Raw genomic sequence first — 15,211 nt, forward strand, 5'->3', positions numbered from 1 at the left:
TATTTTTCAGATCCTGTACTGCTTTAGTGTATAACTCTAAAACTCCTTAGCCTGTCAGCTGCTGTTCTCCCATTTTATTCAGATAAAACAATTCCTCTCTAGGCCTGAAACTCAAGGACACCTGACTGTTTTAGGCCCTGTGTCTGGGTTTGAAAAGCCAGGTGTCTGCTAAGAAAGGCAGGAGCCTCCCCTGAAACGGAAAATGCAAACCCCCTCCCTCTGAATTGTTATAAATTTAAAATTAAGGGGGGCTCTCAGGTAAAGATATGGGAATAGGAATAACAGTTCTTTATAAGGAAAGAAAATAAAATCTAAAATAAACAATGCAGTAATACAAACCAAACCACAGCCAGAGTGAGAGCAGGAGCTGCCCCCCTGTGTGTCAGGGTGGTGAATATTCTCACTGACCAATCTAGTACAATACACAAATCCTAGAGCATTTCCATACAGCCTATAACAATCACTACATTACCGCACTGTGTTACATTTTAAACCCTAAAAACTCCTCTTTGGGCCCTTCTGCCAAGCTGTAGGGTCTGCTCTGCCCCTTGGACCTGCCTGCAAGCAGAGGGAGTTGTTCCATCAAAAGGGGATCACCTTCAGCCGGCCATGCCATTGTTTCCCAGTTGTTCAGTAACTGAGGGATCTCAAAGCTTGCTTTCACTTCAACCTCACTTATAGTTTCCATATTCTCCAAACTCTTGCAGACAATCACATTTGACAAGGCTTTCCCGTTTCACCTTCCCCAAGAGGCGACGGAGCAGCCCCGGGCGTTACCTGCGGCCGCCAGGTGCGCGGTGACCTCGTCGGCCGCCGTGGAGTTGAGGATGTCGGAGTCGTCGTAGGAGGTGTCCTCGGGCGAGGAGGGCGAGTCCTCGTCGGCGCTCAGCATGCTGTGCTCCGTGTAGGTGGCCACGTGCACCTGCTGCACCTGCTGGGCCACGGCGTGCGCCTCGATGGTAGCCATGTGCTCTGCCTGGCTCACCCCGTGCTCTTCCATCAAGAGTCACTGCCAGGACAAAAAACCGTGACAAAAAGGTGTGACAAAAAAAGGTGACAAAAAACCGTGACAAAAAGCCATTACAAGAAGCCAGGCTGTGAGCAGCAGGGACAGAGATCGCCTCCCTCAGGGTGTCTGCAAGAGGGAAATAACTCTGCCAGGAGCCAGGGGAGTTTTAACCTGAAACTCTTTAGGTTAAAGAGTTTGAAAAATCCACGCTTCCAAAAAGAACACGGCACCCAGACATCATTACCTGTGCTGGAGGGAAGGTCCCCAAGGACCCTGCAGCCCTAAGATTCTCCACTGAACGGTCAAAGGTGGGACTTGGTTCTGCCACATCAAGTTCCAGCTCTCAGGGAAGAGGCCTGAGGGTGACACAAAGTCTCCCCTGACTCAATAGCTCAGGACACAAACAAAGATGCCAGCACAGAATCCCAGGAGCACTGAGGATGGAAAAGACCTCTGAGATCATCGAGTCCAACCTATGTCCCCTCCCCAGAGCAGAGCACTGGGTGGCACATCCAGGAATTCCTTGGACACCCTCAGGGATGGGGGACTCCACCATCTCCTTGGGCAGCCCCTGCCAAGGCCTGAGCCCCTTTCCATGGGGAAATTCCTGCTGATTCCCCCCTGAGCTGCCCTGGCCCAGCCTGAGGCCGTTCCCTCTGCTCCTGTCCCTGTTCCCTGGAGCACAGCCCGACCCCCCCGGCTGTGCCCTCCTGGCAGGGACTTGTGCAGAGCCACAAGGGCCCCCTGAGCCTCCTTTGCTCCAGGCTCAGCCCCTGCCCAGCTCCCTCAGCCCCTCCTGGTTCTCCAGACCCTTCCCAGCTCCCTCAGCCCCTCCTGGGGCTCCAGACCCTTCCCAGCTCCCTCAGCCCCTCCTGGTTCTCCAGACCCTTCCCAGCTCCCTCAGCCCCTCCTGGGGCTCCAGACCCTTCCCAGCTCCCTCAGCCTCTCCTGGTTCTCCAGACCCTTCCCAGCTCCCTCAGCCCCTCCAGACCCTTCCCAGCTCCCTCAGCCTCTCCTGGTTCTCCAGACCCTTCCCAGCTCCACTCCCTGGACACTCCAGCCCCCCCAGATCTTTCTGCTTGGGAGGGGCCCAGACCTGGACTCAGAGTCCAGAAAGAGGCAAAGCCATCACAGCCCAAGCACAAATATCACAGAAAGCTGAATTATTACAGCATCCAGTGGCAAAGCACCGAGCAAAGCAGCAGCTTACAGAGCCAGCAGGGCCCTGGACCACACACTGGGAGCACAGATCTGGGCAGAAGGACCAGGATGGGAGGTGCAGGGATATTTTCAGTCTGTCCCTGCCATACGTTTGTGGAAAAGAAAAGGCACATCCCTAAGAGATTTTCCAACAGGAGAATTAGAACTTCAACCCTCAAAAAGAGATTCCCCAAAGGGAATCTGTTCCTGCTCAGGGCAAAGAGCAGAAAGAGGTGACCAGCAGCAGGGAATAAGAAAATAAATAAAAAAAAAGGTTCTGACCTGGTAAGAACAGTCATGGAATTAGAGCTCCTGACTTACACAGATCACAGAATGCCATGAGGGGTCACTGAGACACAGGAACCCAAACCATTTTGTCAAGAGGGGTATTTCGACCAAACAAAAAGGAGGTTGCAGCCAGGTGGGAGTTGGTCTCTTCTCCCAAGCCACAGGATAAGAGGAAATGGGTTCAAGTTGTGCTGGGGAGGTTTAGATGGGATTTTAGGGAACATTTCTTCTCCAAAGGGGTTGCCAGTGGAACAGGGAAGTGCTGGACCCCCATCCCTGAAGGGATTTAACAGACCCTGGGGACATGGTTAGGGATGGGATCGGCAGTGCTGGGGAAGGGTTGGAATATTCCAGCCTGAGGGACAGCAGAATTGCTGTTGTGAGACTGTCACAAACCTACTGAGGCTACAGCTACAGCCAAACCAGCTTCAGACTCCCAATCCTCCCAAAAAAAGCTGCTGGAGTCTGATGTTGCTGTTGTCCAACCCTGTTTACAACTTGGGTTGTAATATTAGAACCATCCAAAAATAGCAGGAGTTCAAACAGTGCCAGCGAGGAAGGGACTGAGACTTTGAGGTGCAAATTGAGACAAACTGAAAACTTCTGGTGGAGGAACAATCAGCCTTAAACTCCTGCCATGAAACTCACACTGCCATCACCACAGAAAAATGGGTGGGAAAAAAAATATCTGTACATTGAGACAAACTGAAAACTCCTGGTGGAGGAACAATCAGCCCAAAATTCCTGCCGTGAAACTCACACTGCCATCACCACAGAAAAATGGGTGGGAAAAAAATATCTGTATATTGAGACAAACTGAAAATTCCTGGTGGAGCAACAATCAGCCCTAAACTCCTGCCATGAAACTCACACTGCCATCACCACAGAAAAATGGGTGGGAAAAAAATATCTCAAGTAAATCCTTATGGACCAGCTTAACAGATTTCCCAAGACACTGAGCTTTTCCTGAAAGGGGACATTGCTGCTTTTCTGACTATTAAAATTTAAAAAACCCATGGGAAGATGTGATCAGAACATGACTGATAGAGCACAGTGACTTTAAAGTCAGGAGACAAGACCCCAAGACAAGAAATGAAACCACTGGAACCAAACCTTGCACTCAAGGCAGCCTACACCTAATGCCACCAACACTGAAACCTTGGGAAGCCATTCCCATATTCCAATTATTCCCAAAGGATTCCTGACCCCAGCCAGGCTTTGTGGGCTGGCAGGTGAAGGTGTCACCAAGCTGGGCCAGCCAAGCACCCCTGTGACACATGCAAAGGATGGGGCCTGGATTTGAGCAGGGATTTGGGCACAGGGATGAAAGGAAAGCTGTTCCCTTCATCCTTCAGAGAGGAGCATTCCCCACCCCAGGAAAGGAAGGGTGATCCCCGGTGTTCTCCCAAAACCAGAGCAGTTTCAGGAGGAAGGACAGCCTAATGACACAGCGGTGACTGCAAGGACATTTCTGGACACTTCCTTAGTCCAGAAGGCTTGGATGACAGCCAGTAGTTGTTTTAAAGTCATTTAAAGTGTTTATAGAAAAATACGAGGATAAAGTCCCTCTCATCACACAGTGCAGTTGCTTCAGGAGTGTGTAAGGGGTTCCCCTGATGTCCTGTCAGCCCTGACCAGTGGCCGCTGACACCATCACTGGAGGAAACAGCAGAGCTGCCCCACTCAAACCACCAGAAAACAACAGGAACTGGTTGCAAACCCCATAAATTCCACACCAAATTTAAACCCACGTGGATTGAAATGAAGGTCTCTGTGGTGTGATTCTAACAAGTCACAACTCAGCCCATAAAACCCCCACAGACACCATCCTCTACCATCACCATCCAGCTTAAAGGGTGCTTAAAACTGAGTCCAAAATAAAAACCCCACACCAGAAAAAATCATGAGAAACAGCAGCACGATGGAAAAACCCCCTTACACAGGCAGGGCCTGGAATGATTTTAAACCTTTATCCCACTGAAGAGGTTTTGCTTCAGATGCTGCAGGAGACACGACTGAGACAGACTGAAGCTGGAGATGAGCATTTATCCTCTGCAATGTTAAATCATGGTGCCATTTTTACCAACTCAGCCCACACCTCATTAATTTGAAACCCTGCTCAGATCAGCAATAAATAAAAAGAATCGCTGGGTCTCGCTTCTTTGGTGGTTTAAATGACTTTGAAAGGAAGCAAAATAGGAATTCTGTGGAGCTTTTGAGAGACCTGCTCGCTCTGTCCTCTCATGAGAGGATCCCTCCTAGGATACAACCATGAAAGGGACATTGGGGAAGGTCACCCTTTCCTTCTCTGTAGGAAATCACCCCCTAAATCAGGTTCTGGCCACTGTTTGCTGTTCCCCTTCCCCTTGCTGGGAGGGAGATTCCCCACTAACTGCTGCTTCATCTCCACGAGCCACAGAACAAGGCTGGAGCAGTTTCCCAAGATGCTGCTGGTGGCACCCAGGACTTCCCTGCTCCTGCTGAGCTGCTTCCTCACTCCCAGGAGGGTAAGGAAGACCCCACTTCCATTTTATTTCAAGATCTACCAACAGTTTGTGGCTGCCACTCCTCTTCCTCCTCCCTGCCACAGCACCACGGGCACCGCTGGCAGCTCCTCACGGGGAGGGATCAAAAGCACCTTTGATGATCTGGGCTGAAGTGATGTGAGGGAGATTTTTCAACTGGGTCACACTTGGTGGATTCAATCAGGGTGGAAAGCACTTCCCCTGCACTGAGTGCTCAGGAATGTGTTCTTTAAAAAGCTCTTCCACACTTCTGGCTGTGCATCTCGATAAACTCCGATTTCCCTGCAGAGGCAGCCTGGGATAATTACTAAGTGAAAACTGATCTTAGCAAGAAATCAATCACTGGCCATTTCCTAATAAAATCAAACCCTGTTTGAGTGGAATTAGACCTTTGAAATTGTCCAGTCCTGCTTTTCCTGTTCTGGCACAAGACCCTCTATGCAGTTTTTCAGGAGAGCAGGCACATCCTGGTTTAGCACCTGCAGATTTCTGCTACATCACATTTTGATGGTCACAACCACAGAGAGCCAACCTCCTCTGGGAACAAACACAAACCTAGGGATGTATTCCATGATTTTTACCAGGAGATGAGATTGAAATCAGTGGTCAGAGAGATTTGTGTCTTCCCTCCATGAGAATAGCCAGACACGAGCTGGGTTTGGTGGTTCCTGGCATGGTCTGGCTTAGAGGGGCTGCTCCAGCTGAGGGGAGGATTAGAGGGCAACCTTTAAAAAGGAGGAATGGCCACTGCTGGTGTTGTCCTGGCTCGGTTTCTCCTCCATCTGGGCCAACCTGGCATCTCATCCACCTCCGAGCCGGGGCGTGGAGCTCCCTCCCGGCATTTCCTGGGAGTGCTGGTGAAGAAAGCACTTCCAGGAGAAACCAGGAGCTCTGTGCCAGCCAATTCCAACAGCACCAGCTTCGGGAGAGCCCAGGGACAGCCCCCACTCCCACCAATCAACCACCACCACGCCAGTCCCAGAGCTTCTCCTGCTCTTTTCCCCACGGGGACAGGGGAGAGAGGGCGTCCAGGTGTCCCCAGCAGGTGATTCCAGACTCCCAGTCACACAGATGCAGCTCTTCCCTTGATTTCCACATTGCATTGGCATCTCTTACTGGGTAAGTATCGTTCATTAATTCCTATTTAGGGTGAACTTGACACCTCTCCTGTATAAAACTGCGCCTAGAGGGAATCACCCCTGCGGGTCTGATAAGCAAACACCACCATTCACCGGGATAAGCTCGATTAATATCTCACTTATTACCACAACTCATTGAAAACGCGCATTTAAATAGCAAAATCCCATTTTCCATGGAAAAAAAAAAAAAAAAAACTCTCTTGTTCATGAGGAAAACTCTGAAGCCAACACCACAACCTGATAAAAAACTGGGGTTTCTTTTTTCCTCCAGTGGAGCACCTGCCCCTCCAGAAGCTGCTCAAGGTTTTGGATGGGAAAGACTCCCCAGGACTGGAGACACTGACTCCTGTCAGCAGCACGGCTGATACCAGGCACAAAGCAAGATAAGACACTCCAGTTTATTCCCTTCCTATCAAGATTGAAGTGAACATCTCATTTACGTGCCTGGCACAGATACGGTGACTCGAGCAACACCAGGAACCAGCTCTCGTTCCACAGCGTCCTCCTGTGGCATAACATTAGTAAAATGATCCTTTTAATTAGCACGGGGTACAAAAACAACCAAAAACCCAATGCTCCTGGTCTCGGCGTGAAAAGCCCTGAAATCAAATGAATTCTAGCAAACAAAGCCAAAATTCCTTCTATTAACGCGCTCTCTTTGTCACAATCTCACATCAAAGAGCAAAGAAATCCCCCTGCAGGGGAAAAACTTTCACTGTGGCAGCTCTGGAAAAGAAACCAACAGGATTTCACAGGTATTTATTAGGATAATGGCTCCTACGTGCTGCTGAGAGCTGCCATCAGGGACAATGTGACCTGCAATGGGCCCTTTTTGCAGCTAAATTTCATATATTTAGCACCAAACACCAGCAGGAAGCCACGGGGTAAACACAAGGACGAGGTGGATTCCCCTTGAAGACTCTTCTCAAGCTTTGGCACCAAGAAATGACATCCCAGTGGAATCAGCCCTCCCCAGGAAGAGTCCAAGAAAGAAAAGGGCACAATTCCCATTTGGAAAGCCACGGGAAGGGCACCACCGCATCCCAGGCTGTGGCAGCCAAGTGAAACCCAACCCTGGCAGTGAAACTGCACCCAGAACCGTGAAGCTCTGGATGGAATTCTCATTTGGCATTCCCGTGCCTGCCCCAGGCTCTGCAGGTTTCACAGGCCGCATTTGGGGTGACCCCCCCTCACCAGTACCCACCAGCAGCACCTTTTTCCACTCAAATCTTTTTGCAGGATGTGTGGTCTGCCACAGGTTGAGGAACCAGGACATGATAAATGCCACTCTCTGAGGTAATAATTTATAACTCTTGCATTTTATTCAAAGAGCCACACAGAAATCCCAATTTTAACCTATTTTCCTCAGACCTGCAGAACCCAGGAGTCGTTCTAACAGCGTGAAGCGAGTTACTCATCTTTAGTCAATGCAGCTCTTTTAATTAACAGCCAGAAGTTGTCTTTTAAGGATTCTTCCTCACCCAAGGAGCTCAGGCTGCTGCTGGTGCTGGCTGGGCACAGAGGTGCAGCCCTTGGGATTACTGCTGGAAAAGACAGAGCATGGCCCTGCCTGGCTGCTGTAAGGTGCAAATGTGCCCATTTTAATCCTCTTTCGTGGAGAGAGAGGATTAGTGGTTATGCTGGACTACCACAGGAAGAGAGAATGGGTGACACAGAAAGGTTTGAGCAACAGGGAGGGGACAGAGATGCTGTGGAGGCTCCGGGGTGGGAAGGATCACCACGTGCCCGGCATGGACGAGCTCTGTCCAGCCTTGGCTCCATCTGGGAATATCCTCAGTTGGACAGGATCCACGGGAACATCCATCCAACTCCTGATCCTGCACAGAGACCCCAGTCCCACTCTGTGCCTGGCAGCACTGTCCAAATTCTCCTGGAGCTCTGGCAGCCTCAAGGCTGTGCCAGAGCTGATATATATATGATATATCTATCTATCTATCTATCTATCTATCTATCTATCTATCTATATATATATATATATATATATATGATACCCAGCCTGATATCCAACCTGACCCTCCCCTGACACAGTTTAAAACCATTTCCTCAGATCCTGTCCCTGGTCACACAGAGCAGAGACCAGAGCTGCCCCTCCTGAGGAAGCTGCAGCTCCCAGTGAGTCTCCCCTGAGCCTCCTCTCCTCCAGGCTGGACAAACCAAGTCCCCTCAGCTGCCCCTCAGCCCCTTCCTCATCCCTGTGTCCCTCCTTTGGACACTCTCTAATACCTTTGTACCTTTTTTCTATGGTGGTGCCCAAAATGACAATGGGTCACCTTAAGGACTCAGTCCTCACAGGGCATTAACTCAAGATCAGCACGTGGTGAGGACAGACAGTACAGTCCCAACCACGTTTAATTATCAAACTTCCACCAAAATGGCAGCCTGGCCACCCCTTCTTTAAGTTCAAGTGGTTCAAGAACACATCTGCTTGGCTGCCCTGCAAAATATGCACTTGAGGAGGAAAAACTCCCCAGAAAATCCACTGGGAACTCATGAACATAAGGACATGGAGCTGCTGGAGCAAATCTACAGGAGGCCCTGGAGCTGCTGCAGGGCTGGAGCCCCTCAGTTCCCAGGGATCCAGGCTGGGAGAGCTGGGGGTGCTCAGCCTAGAGAAGGATCCAGGGAGAGCTCAGAGCCCCTGGCAGGGCCTGAAGGGGCTCCAGGAGAGCTGCAGAGGGACTGGGGCCAAGGCCTGCAGGGACAGCACCCAGGGAATGGCTCCCAGTGCCAGAGGGCAGCCAGGGATGGGATCTTGGCAATGAGGAATTCCTGGCTGGGCTGGGATTGCCAGAGCAGCTGGGGCTGCCCCTGCATCCCTGGCAGTGCCCCAGGCCAGGCTGGACACTGGGGCTGGAGCAGCCTGGGACACTGGGAGGTGGCCCTGCCATGGCACAAGATGAGCTGTAAGGTCCTTCCAGCCCAACCCATTCCACAATTCCATGATGACTCCACGACCCCAGAAAGGGAAACTGACCCTGTGCAAACACAGCAGGTACGTGAGAAAATCCCACCAGAAAACCCCAGCTCAGTCACACTTGCAGCCTCACATTCTGCACCTCCAACATTTGTGTTTTCTGGAGGGGAAAAAACAAACCTGCATTTCCAGCCCAACTACACCAGAGAGATTTTTGCCTGCCAGCCTTTCAGGTCTGAAGCACCTCCAAGGTGGGTTTAAATGCTGGTCCCAGGTTTGCCTCTCCACGCTGACAGAGCCTGTTGGACGGGCCGGGCGCTGCACTCTCCGTGTCCCCTCGGTGCCACACGGGCAGAGGGGACCCTGCAGACCCACAGAGAGCACCCAGAACTGAGCCATCCTGCAATTCCAGCCCTGAGCCACCCTAACCCTGCGCTTTTCCTGCCTTGAGCACAGTATGCAAATCCTGAGGGAATTCCACACACAGGAATTCCTGTCACAACCCCACGTTCCACCTGCTGAAAATGGACTGTGGATTTTTATTTGCTGCCACATTTTGTTCTTCAGATCTTCTTCCAAGTCTCTCCACCACTACCTCCATCTACACAAGTTTCAGATTATCAGGGCTGAAGTATTCCAACCATTCCCAGGGAAATTCACTGTTTCCTTCTGGAGCAAGGCACCAAATTCACCGATTTACCCCTAAATCCATGGGAATGCTCATGATGCAGAATTCATAAGCCTGAAAATAACCCAACTTTCAACTCAAAGCAGCCACAAGAAGAGCTCTGAATCCACCAGCTCCTTCTAGGGAGGGAAGGGAGCAGCACTCTTGGAGTCCCTTCTCCTCCCAAAGGGAAATCAGGAGTTAAAGGATTCTCCTGGTGCCCAAGGAAGCGGCTGCAGAAGCAGCAGGAGACTCTAAAGGCTGACACCAAGAATAAACTTCTTCATTTACACAGCACTCCTCAGCATAAATAAAACATGGGCACTCTGGGCTGTGGCTTTGCAAGTATTTTTGACCCAGAGTATGGAGTTTTCCAAGTCATCCCTGTCTGATTCCTTTAATTAGATGGTTATGTAATGAACAGTGGGAGGGACTCAGTTACTTCTGGATTGGCTTCCTTGGTCACACTGATCACAAGCAAACGTGGTCTGTGAGTGAAAATACACTTTCATGGGTTTTTCCTTCTGTATTTGAGGTCAGGTGAATTTTGTAGGGCTGAAAAAGTTGAGTTCCCCTCCGAGTCACTGCAGGATCTGAGCAACCCATTTATTATTTATAGGCACCACAGGCAGCACACAAACAATTCACACATCTGCCAAACAAAAATAACAACAAAAATAATGCCCTAAACTAAGGAGACTCCTGCTGCCATCCTCCAGCACAAAACCAGGCTACGGTCCCTGGCAAAAGCAGCACAATCCCTGAGAAAGGGTGGAAAACAGGAAGGAGACACTGGAATTCCCAGTCCTACTGAGATGGAATCCACCTGCCATCCCCAGTGTCCAAAGGGGTTTTGTACAGCTACGTCTTTTTCTCCAGGAGGGAAAAACCAAGGTGGAATTTCATTGACATGAAAATGTCAGCATGGATCAGGACAAGCTGTGAGCTGCACCAAACACAGCCTGCAGCTCCCTGGGCTCCATCTGGCAGAGCAAGGGATTCCCTCCTGGACTTCTTCTTGGATTCCTTCTCGGAGTCTGGCGAGCAACTCATCCACAGCAAACCCAGAGCAGCCTCAGAGTCCTTCCCAAAAAACTGGAACGCAGCCTGAGCTCCAAAATCCTGGGAAAAACCTCTCAGACTCTGGTGAAACGCAGGGACAGCTCCTGGCTGTAGCTGTGACATTCCCAAAGGATAACAGGCTCTGAGGTTTCCCAGAAACTGGACACATCCCAGCCAGCCCCACTGTCCAGCTGGCAACTGGAGCAGCCCCACCAGTTTTGGGGGGGAAAAAAAAAAGCAGAAGGACCAGAATTGGGGAATCCACAAATATTGAACCCTACTGCAATTGCTGCAGTGGGCACAGAACAAACCTGAATTCCCCAAAGCTGGAAGCTCCTGGATGGTGCAGGTTTACCTGGACAGGTGAGAGGCTCCTCATGCCTGGCACAAAGCCCAATTCTGCACAATTCTGGACCTTAAAGCTTTTCTCACACTGCACTGCAGCCTTTAGGCTGGGACCTGGTGAGGGCTTCTGGGGGGAGCTTTAGTTTGAAGAGATAAAAGACACCAGTGATGTTCTGAGTTCTGTAATTTGCAATATTTGGAAACCACAGGGATTTTGTCAGGATTTATTCACCTGGTCTGGATTCACAGGCAAAATGAGCTGATGAAGAGATCCGTGAGAGCAGACACGCAAATTTAATCACTAAAATAAGCGAGAAATGGATCAGGGCAGGGGTGTGGGAAAGCATTAAAACGACCTAACAAAAAGCTGAACTCCAAACCCTAAGAGGATGGATCCCCTTTAAACACACACAGGGTTCCACTTCATCCAAGGGAATGGCTGGAGCTGTGTCAGGGGGTTTAAGCCACATTTTGGAAAAGGTTCTTTCCCCAGAGGGTAGTGGGGCACTCAACAGTACCAGTAAAATCCCCACTGTGCATCAGAAGTTATTTTAAAACCTCCCAAGAAAGTGGTTTAAAATGATTTTATTAAACATCTTGGGCACTGGGTAATGGGTAACACAAAATATCTGAACTGTGTGGTTTTTTTCCCACAGATCAACTTCAGAAGCAGCCTAAGGAAGATAAAGTCCAAGGCTGAATTTCACAGAACTCCCTGCACTGAAAATCATCAACACAACCCCACCACTCCTACTGACAGCACAAAATGTTCTTATGTAGAAAAGGGTGGACTAAATTTTCTTGGTAAAAGGGATTCAGGAGCACAGCAGAGTTCACTGTGCCCCGCTGCCTTCCTGGAGGACAACTTCCCACATCAGAGAAAGGTAATGCATAAAAAAATAATAATTCCCAAACCCTTCAAGAGAAAGAATCTGCATGGAAACCTCCCTCCTTTGGAAAAGCAATGGAAATGTTCCCAGAGCTTGTGCATGCACATGGCAGAAGTTGGACATGACCACCCTAGAAGGGAGATGGACACCAAGAGTGGCCCCAGTGCTCCCAGTCTGGGCTCCTTCTCTCTCTTGGGGTTCCTTGGTTTCCCCTACAGGACTGAAATATTCCAGGCCTGAGCTTGCCAGAAGTTAAATCTCCTGGTTTGAGGCTGAAAAAAAGGTGATCCAGGCTCCTGAGAGACAGAAAAGTGATGAAACCCCAGCATGGGGAGAATCCCTCACACCAAGATACCTGTGGGCTGCAGGTGGACATCAGAGCAGCTGACCAGGCTTCTGTCCAGGGAATTCCAGCCAATTAATGGCAGGGAAAACCCCAATTAATGGCAGGAATTTAATGGCAGGACAAACCCCACAGTGGCCAAGCTCCCTTGGGAGCAAAGAGGCCTTTCCACGGAATCATGGACTGAAGTTGGGAAAGCCCTCTGAGAGCTTTGAGTTCAACCTTCAACTCAACCCTGCCGTGTTCACCACCAAACCTCAGCTTCAGGGGCCAAACTGAACAATTCCAGGGATGGGGATTCCACCACTTCCCTGGGCTTAATCCCCCAAATTTCCCATTTTCCTGACGGAGCAGCACAGAGGTGCAACCTCCCACCCACACCAAGGACTCTCACTGGCAGGGCTGGGTTTTCCAGGATGGTTTCATTGAACCTCTGGAATGGGGTGGCCAAGGCTCCTCTGTCAGACCCCACATTTCCTAAATCCTAAAATATTCCAGGACCTGCACAAAACCCGCAGGGAGGAGGCTGAGGGCTCCCAGCTCGCTGTGTTTATGGCCTGTGCACAAGAGCTCATCAGAAAACCTCACAAAAATGATGTGAGGCTCATGGAAAACAACCAGGATGCAACAAAACTCCACAAAAACCAGCTGAGATGCTCTGCAAAACACCAAAAACACTCCAAGAAACTACAGAGGAACAAGAGAGGATTTAAATGAAGCCTGCACTGTGACACTCGGTGGAATCATGGAATGGTTTGGGTTGGAGGGGACCATCAATCCCATCCCATTTTCCCACCAGCCCAGGTTGCTCCAAGCCCCATCCAACCCGGCCTTGGACATTTCCAGGGATGGATGGGCAAGGTTAAAACCCAGAAAAATTCAGTTGTTACCATCCTCAGCTTCCCACAAGTACCATCATCATCATCATCATCATCGTGCACTTCCTCTTTCACCCTCAAGAGAAAAAAAATAAATCATTGATCCCAGTTTTACCTCCAGCACAAAAATTTCAATTAAAAAGATGAACAATTCTCTCACCCATTTCCTCAGTATTTGGGAAATGAAAGATCACCGTGAGAGGATTTGGAAAGGAGCAATTGTGATGTGGCTGAAGGAGAAGAAAGGATGAGTTCACACTGGGAATCCTCTCAGGATGTGGGAAGAGGGTCTAAAACTGTGCTCAGAGACCAACAAGGCTTAGAAACAAAACCTCAACAGCCAGGCCCTGCCTAAGGGATTAAAAATCCCAAATTCAGGAAATAACAGTCCAGTGAAGGAGAAAAAAATAATAAAAACATAAAGCAGAGTACCCAAACTTGAACAGAGAAAACATCTCCCCACACAACAAAAATCATCTGCAGCTGAAAGAAAGCTTAGACTTGGTAACCTCAAATGTAGGAAGTCTTGAGCTGAATTATTTCTGTCCCTTAATTATTATTTACACTAAAAAGGGGCCTGAGCACCTCAGTCACAGCCAGGTCTGTGCTGAGCCAGATGTTTTAGAGCCCTTTTTTGAGTATTTTTATACACAGCCAGTTACACCCCTTTTTTATAGGCAATTTACAGCCCTTTTTTGGGTATATTAATGGAGGGGAGGTGAGTGATTAACACGTTTCAAGTCGCTCCCAATGTCCTGTACAGAGGGAGGAAAATTATACATGTGCAAAATGTAAAGAAAAATAAAGGGGAGGGAGAAAAGGGGGGGGTAAAAGGGGAAAAAAGAGGGATGAGAGGAAAAAAAAGGGGGGGAAAGGGAGAATGAAGGGGAACTTCATCAATGAGCTCAGAGGTCTTTTCCAACTTAACTGGTTCTGTGATTCTGGGGCAAGGAATAGGAGGTGAAGGGGAAAAAACACCAAAGATGAAAGGAGGAAAAAAAGGGGCATGAAGAGGAACTTTATCAAGGTTGCACTCATTTAAAATCTCTAAGGCCTTTTACAAACTAATTGATTATGGGGGAGAAAGGGGAGATGAAGGGAAAAAATGGGGGTAAAGGGAATAAATGGGGGTGTGAAGGGAAAAAAAAGAGTGGGCAACAGGCAAAAAAAAAAGGGGGGTTTAAAAGAAAAAAAAGGGGGGGTGAAGAGTAAAAAAATGGGGGTGAAAGCCAAAAAGTGGGGGTGAATACAAAAAAAGTGGGTGAAGGCAAAAAAGGGGGGGGTGAAGAAAAAAAAGGGGGGTGAAGAAAAAAAAGGGGGAGGGTGAAGGAGGATAAAAATAGGAGGGATAATGGCTTAAAAAAAAAAAGGGGGTGAGGGCCAAAAGCAGGCAAGAAGGGGCTCCGAGAACAGCAGGGAAAAGGGCGAAGCAAAAGCCCCGCCAATGTCTGCGGCCGCGGCCCAACTTCCCCGGCCGGCCGGGCCCGGCTCAGCCCGGGCGGGAGCTCCGAGGCCTCCCCGCACCCGCCGCCCCCCGGCCCTCGCTCCCGTGGCCGCTGCCCGCGCCGCCCGTCCCGGCCCCCCCGCGCTGCCCCGGCCCCGGGGCGGCCCCGCGGGCCCGGCGCGGCCGGGCGGTCGCGGCCGCCGGGGGAGCGGGTGCGGGCGGCGGGGGCCCCGCGTTGGTGCGGCTGCGCCGGGGCTGGAGGAGATTGCGCGGTAGGACGCTCACCTCAGAGCGGCTGCGCTGCGGCGGGCCCGCGCCGCGGGGCCGCGGCGGGCGGAGGGCGGGCGGCGGGCGAGCGGGGCGGCGGCGCGAGTCGCCCTCGGCCGCCGCGGTGGCGAGCGCGGGAGGCGGGGACCGGCGGCGGCGGCGGCGGCGGAGGAGGCCGGGGACAGCGAGAGGGGGGGAGCGGGACGTATGGCGTCATAG

General features: G+C 50.5%; 1 protein-coding gene across 1 annotated transcript in view; it reads right to left on the reverse strand.

Annotated features, from left to right (window-relative positions):
• NRF1 (nuclear respiratory factor 1) overlaps positions 1-15,163 on the reverse strand; it is a 61,875-nt gene extending 46,712 nt beyond the window's left edge. The window contains exons 1-2 of the mRNA XM_054630815.2: positions 15,011-15,163; positions 778-1,009 (exon numbers count right to left, since the gene is read on the reverse strand). Of these exons, the coding sequence (XP_054486790.1) occupies positions 778-1,000 (223 nt within the window). The 5' untranslated portion in view covers positions 1,001-1,009; positions 15,011-15,163. The remainder of the gene's footprint in view (positions 1-777; positions 1,010-15,010) is intronic.
• Positions 15,164-15,211: the final 48 nt, after the last annotated feature.

The sequence above is a fragment of the Agelaius phoeniceus genome, chromosome 5 (assembly GCF_051311805.1).
Source record: "Agelaius phoeniceus isolate bAgePho1 chromosome 5, bAgePho1.hap1, whole genome shotgun sequence".
Taxonomy (NCBI): domain Eukaryota; kingdom Metazoa; phylum Chordata; class Aves; order Passeriformes; family Icteridae; genus Agelaius; species Agelaius phoeniceus.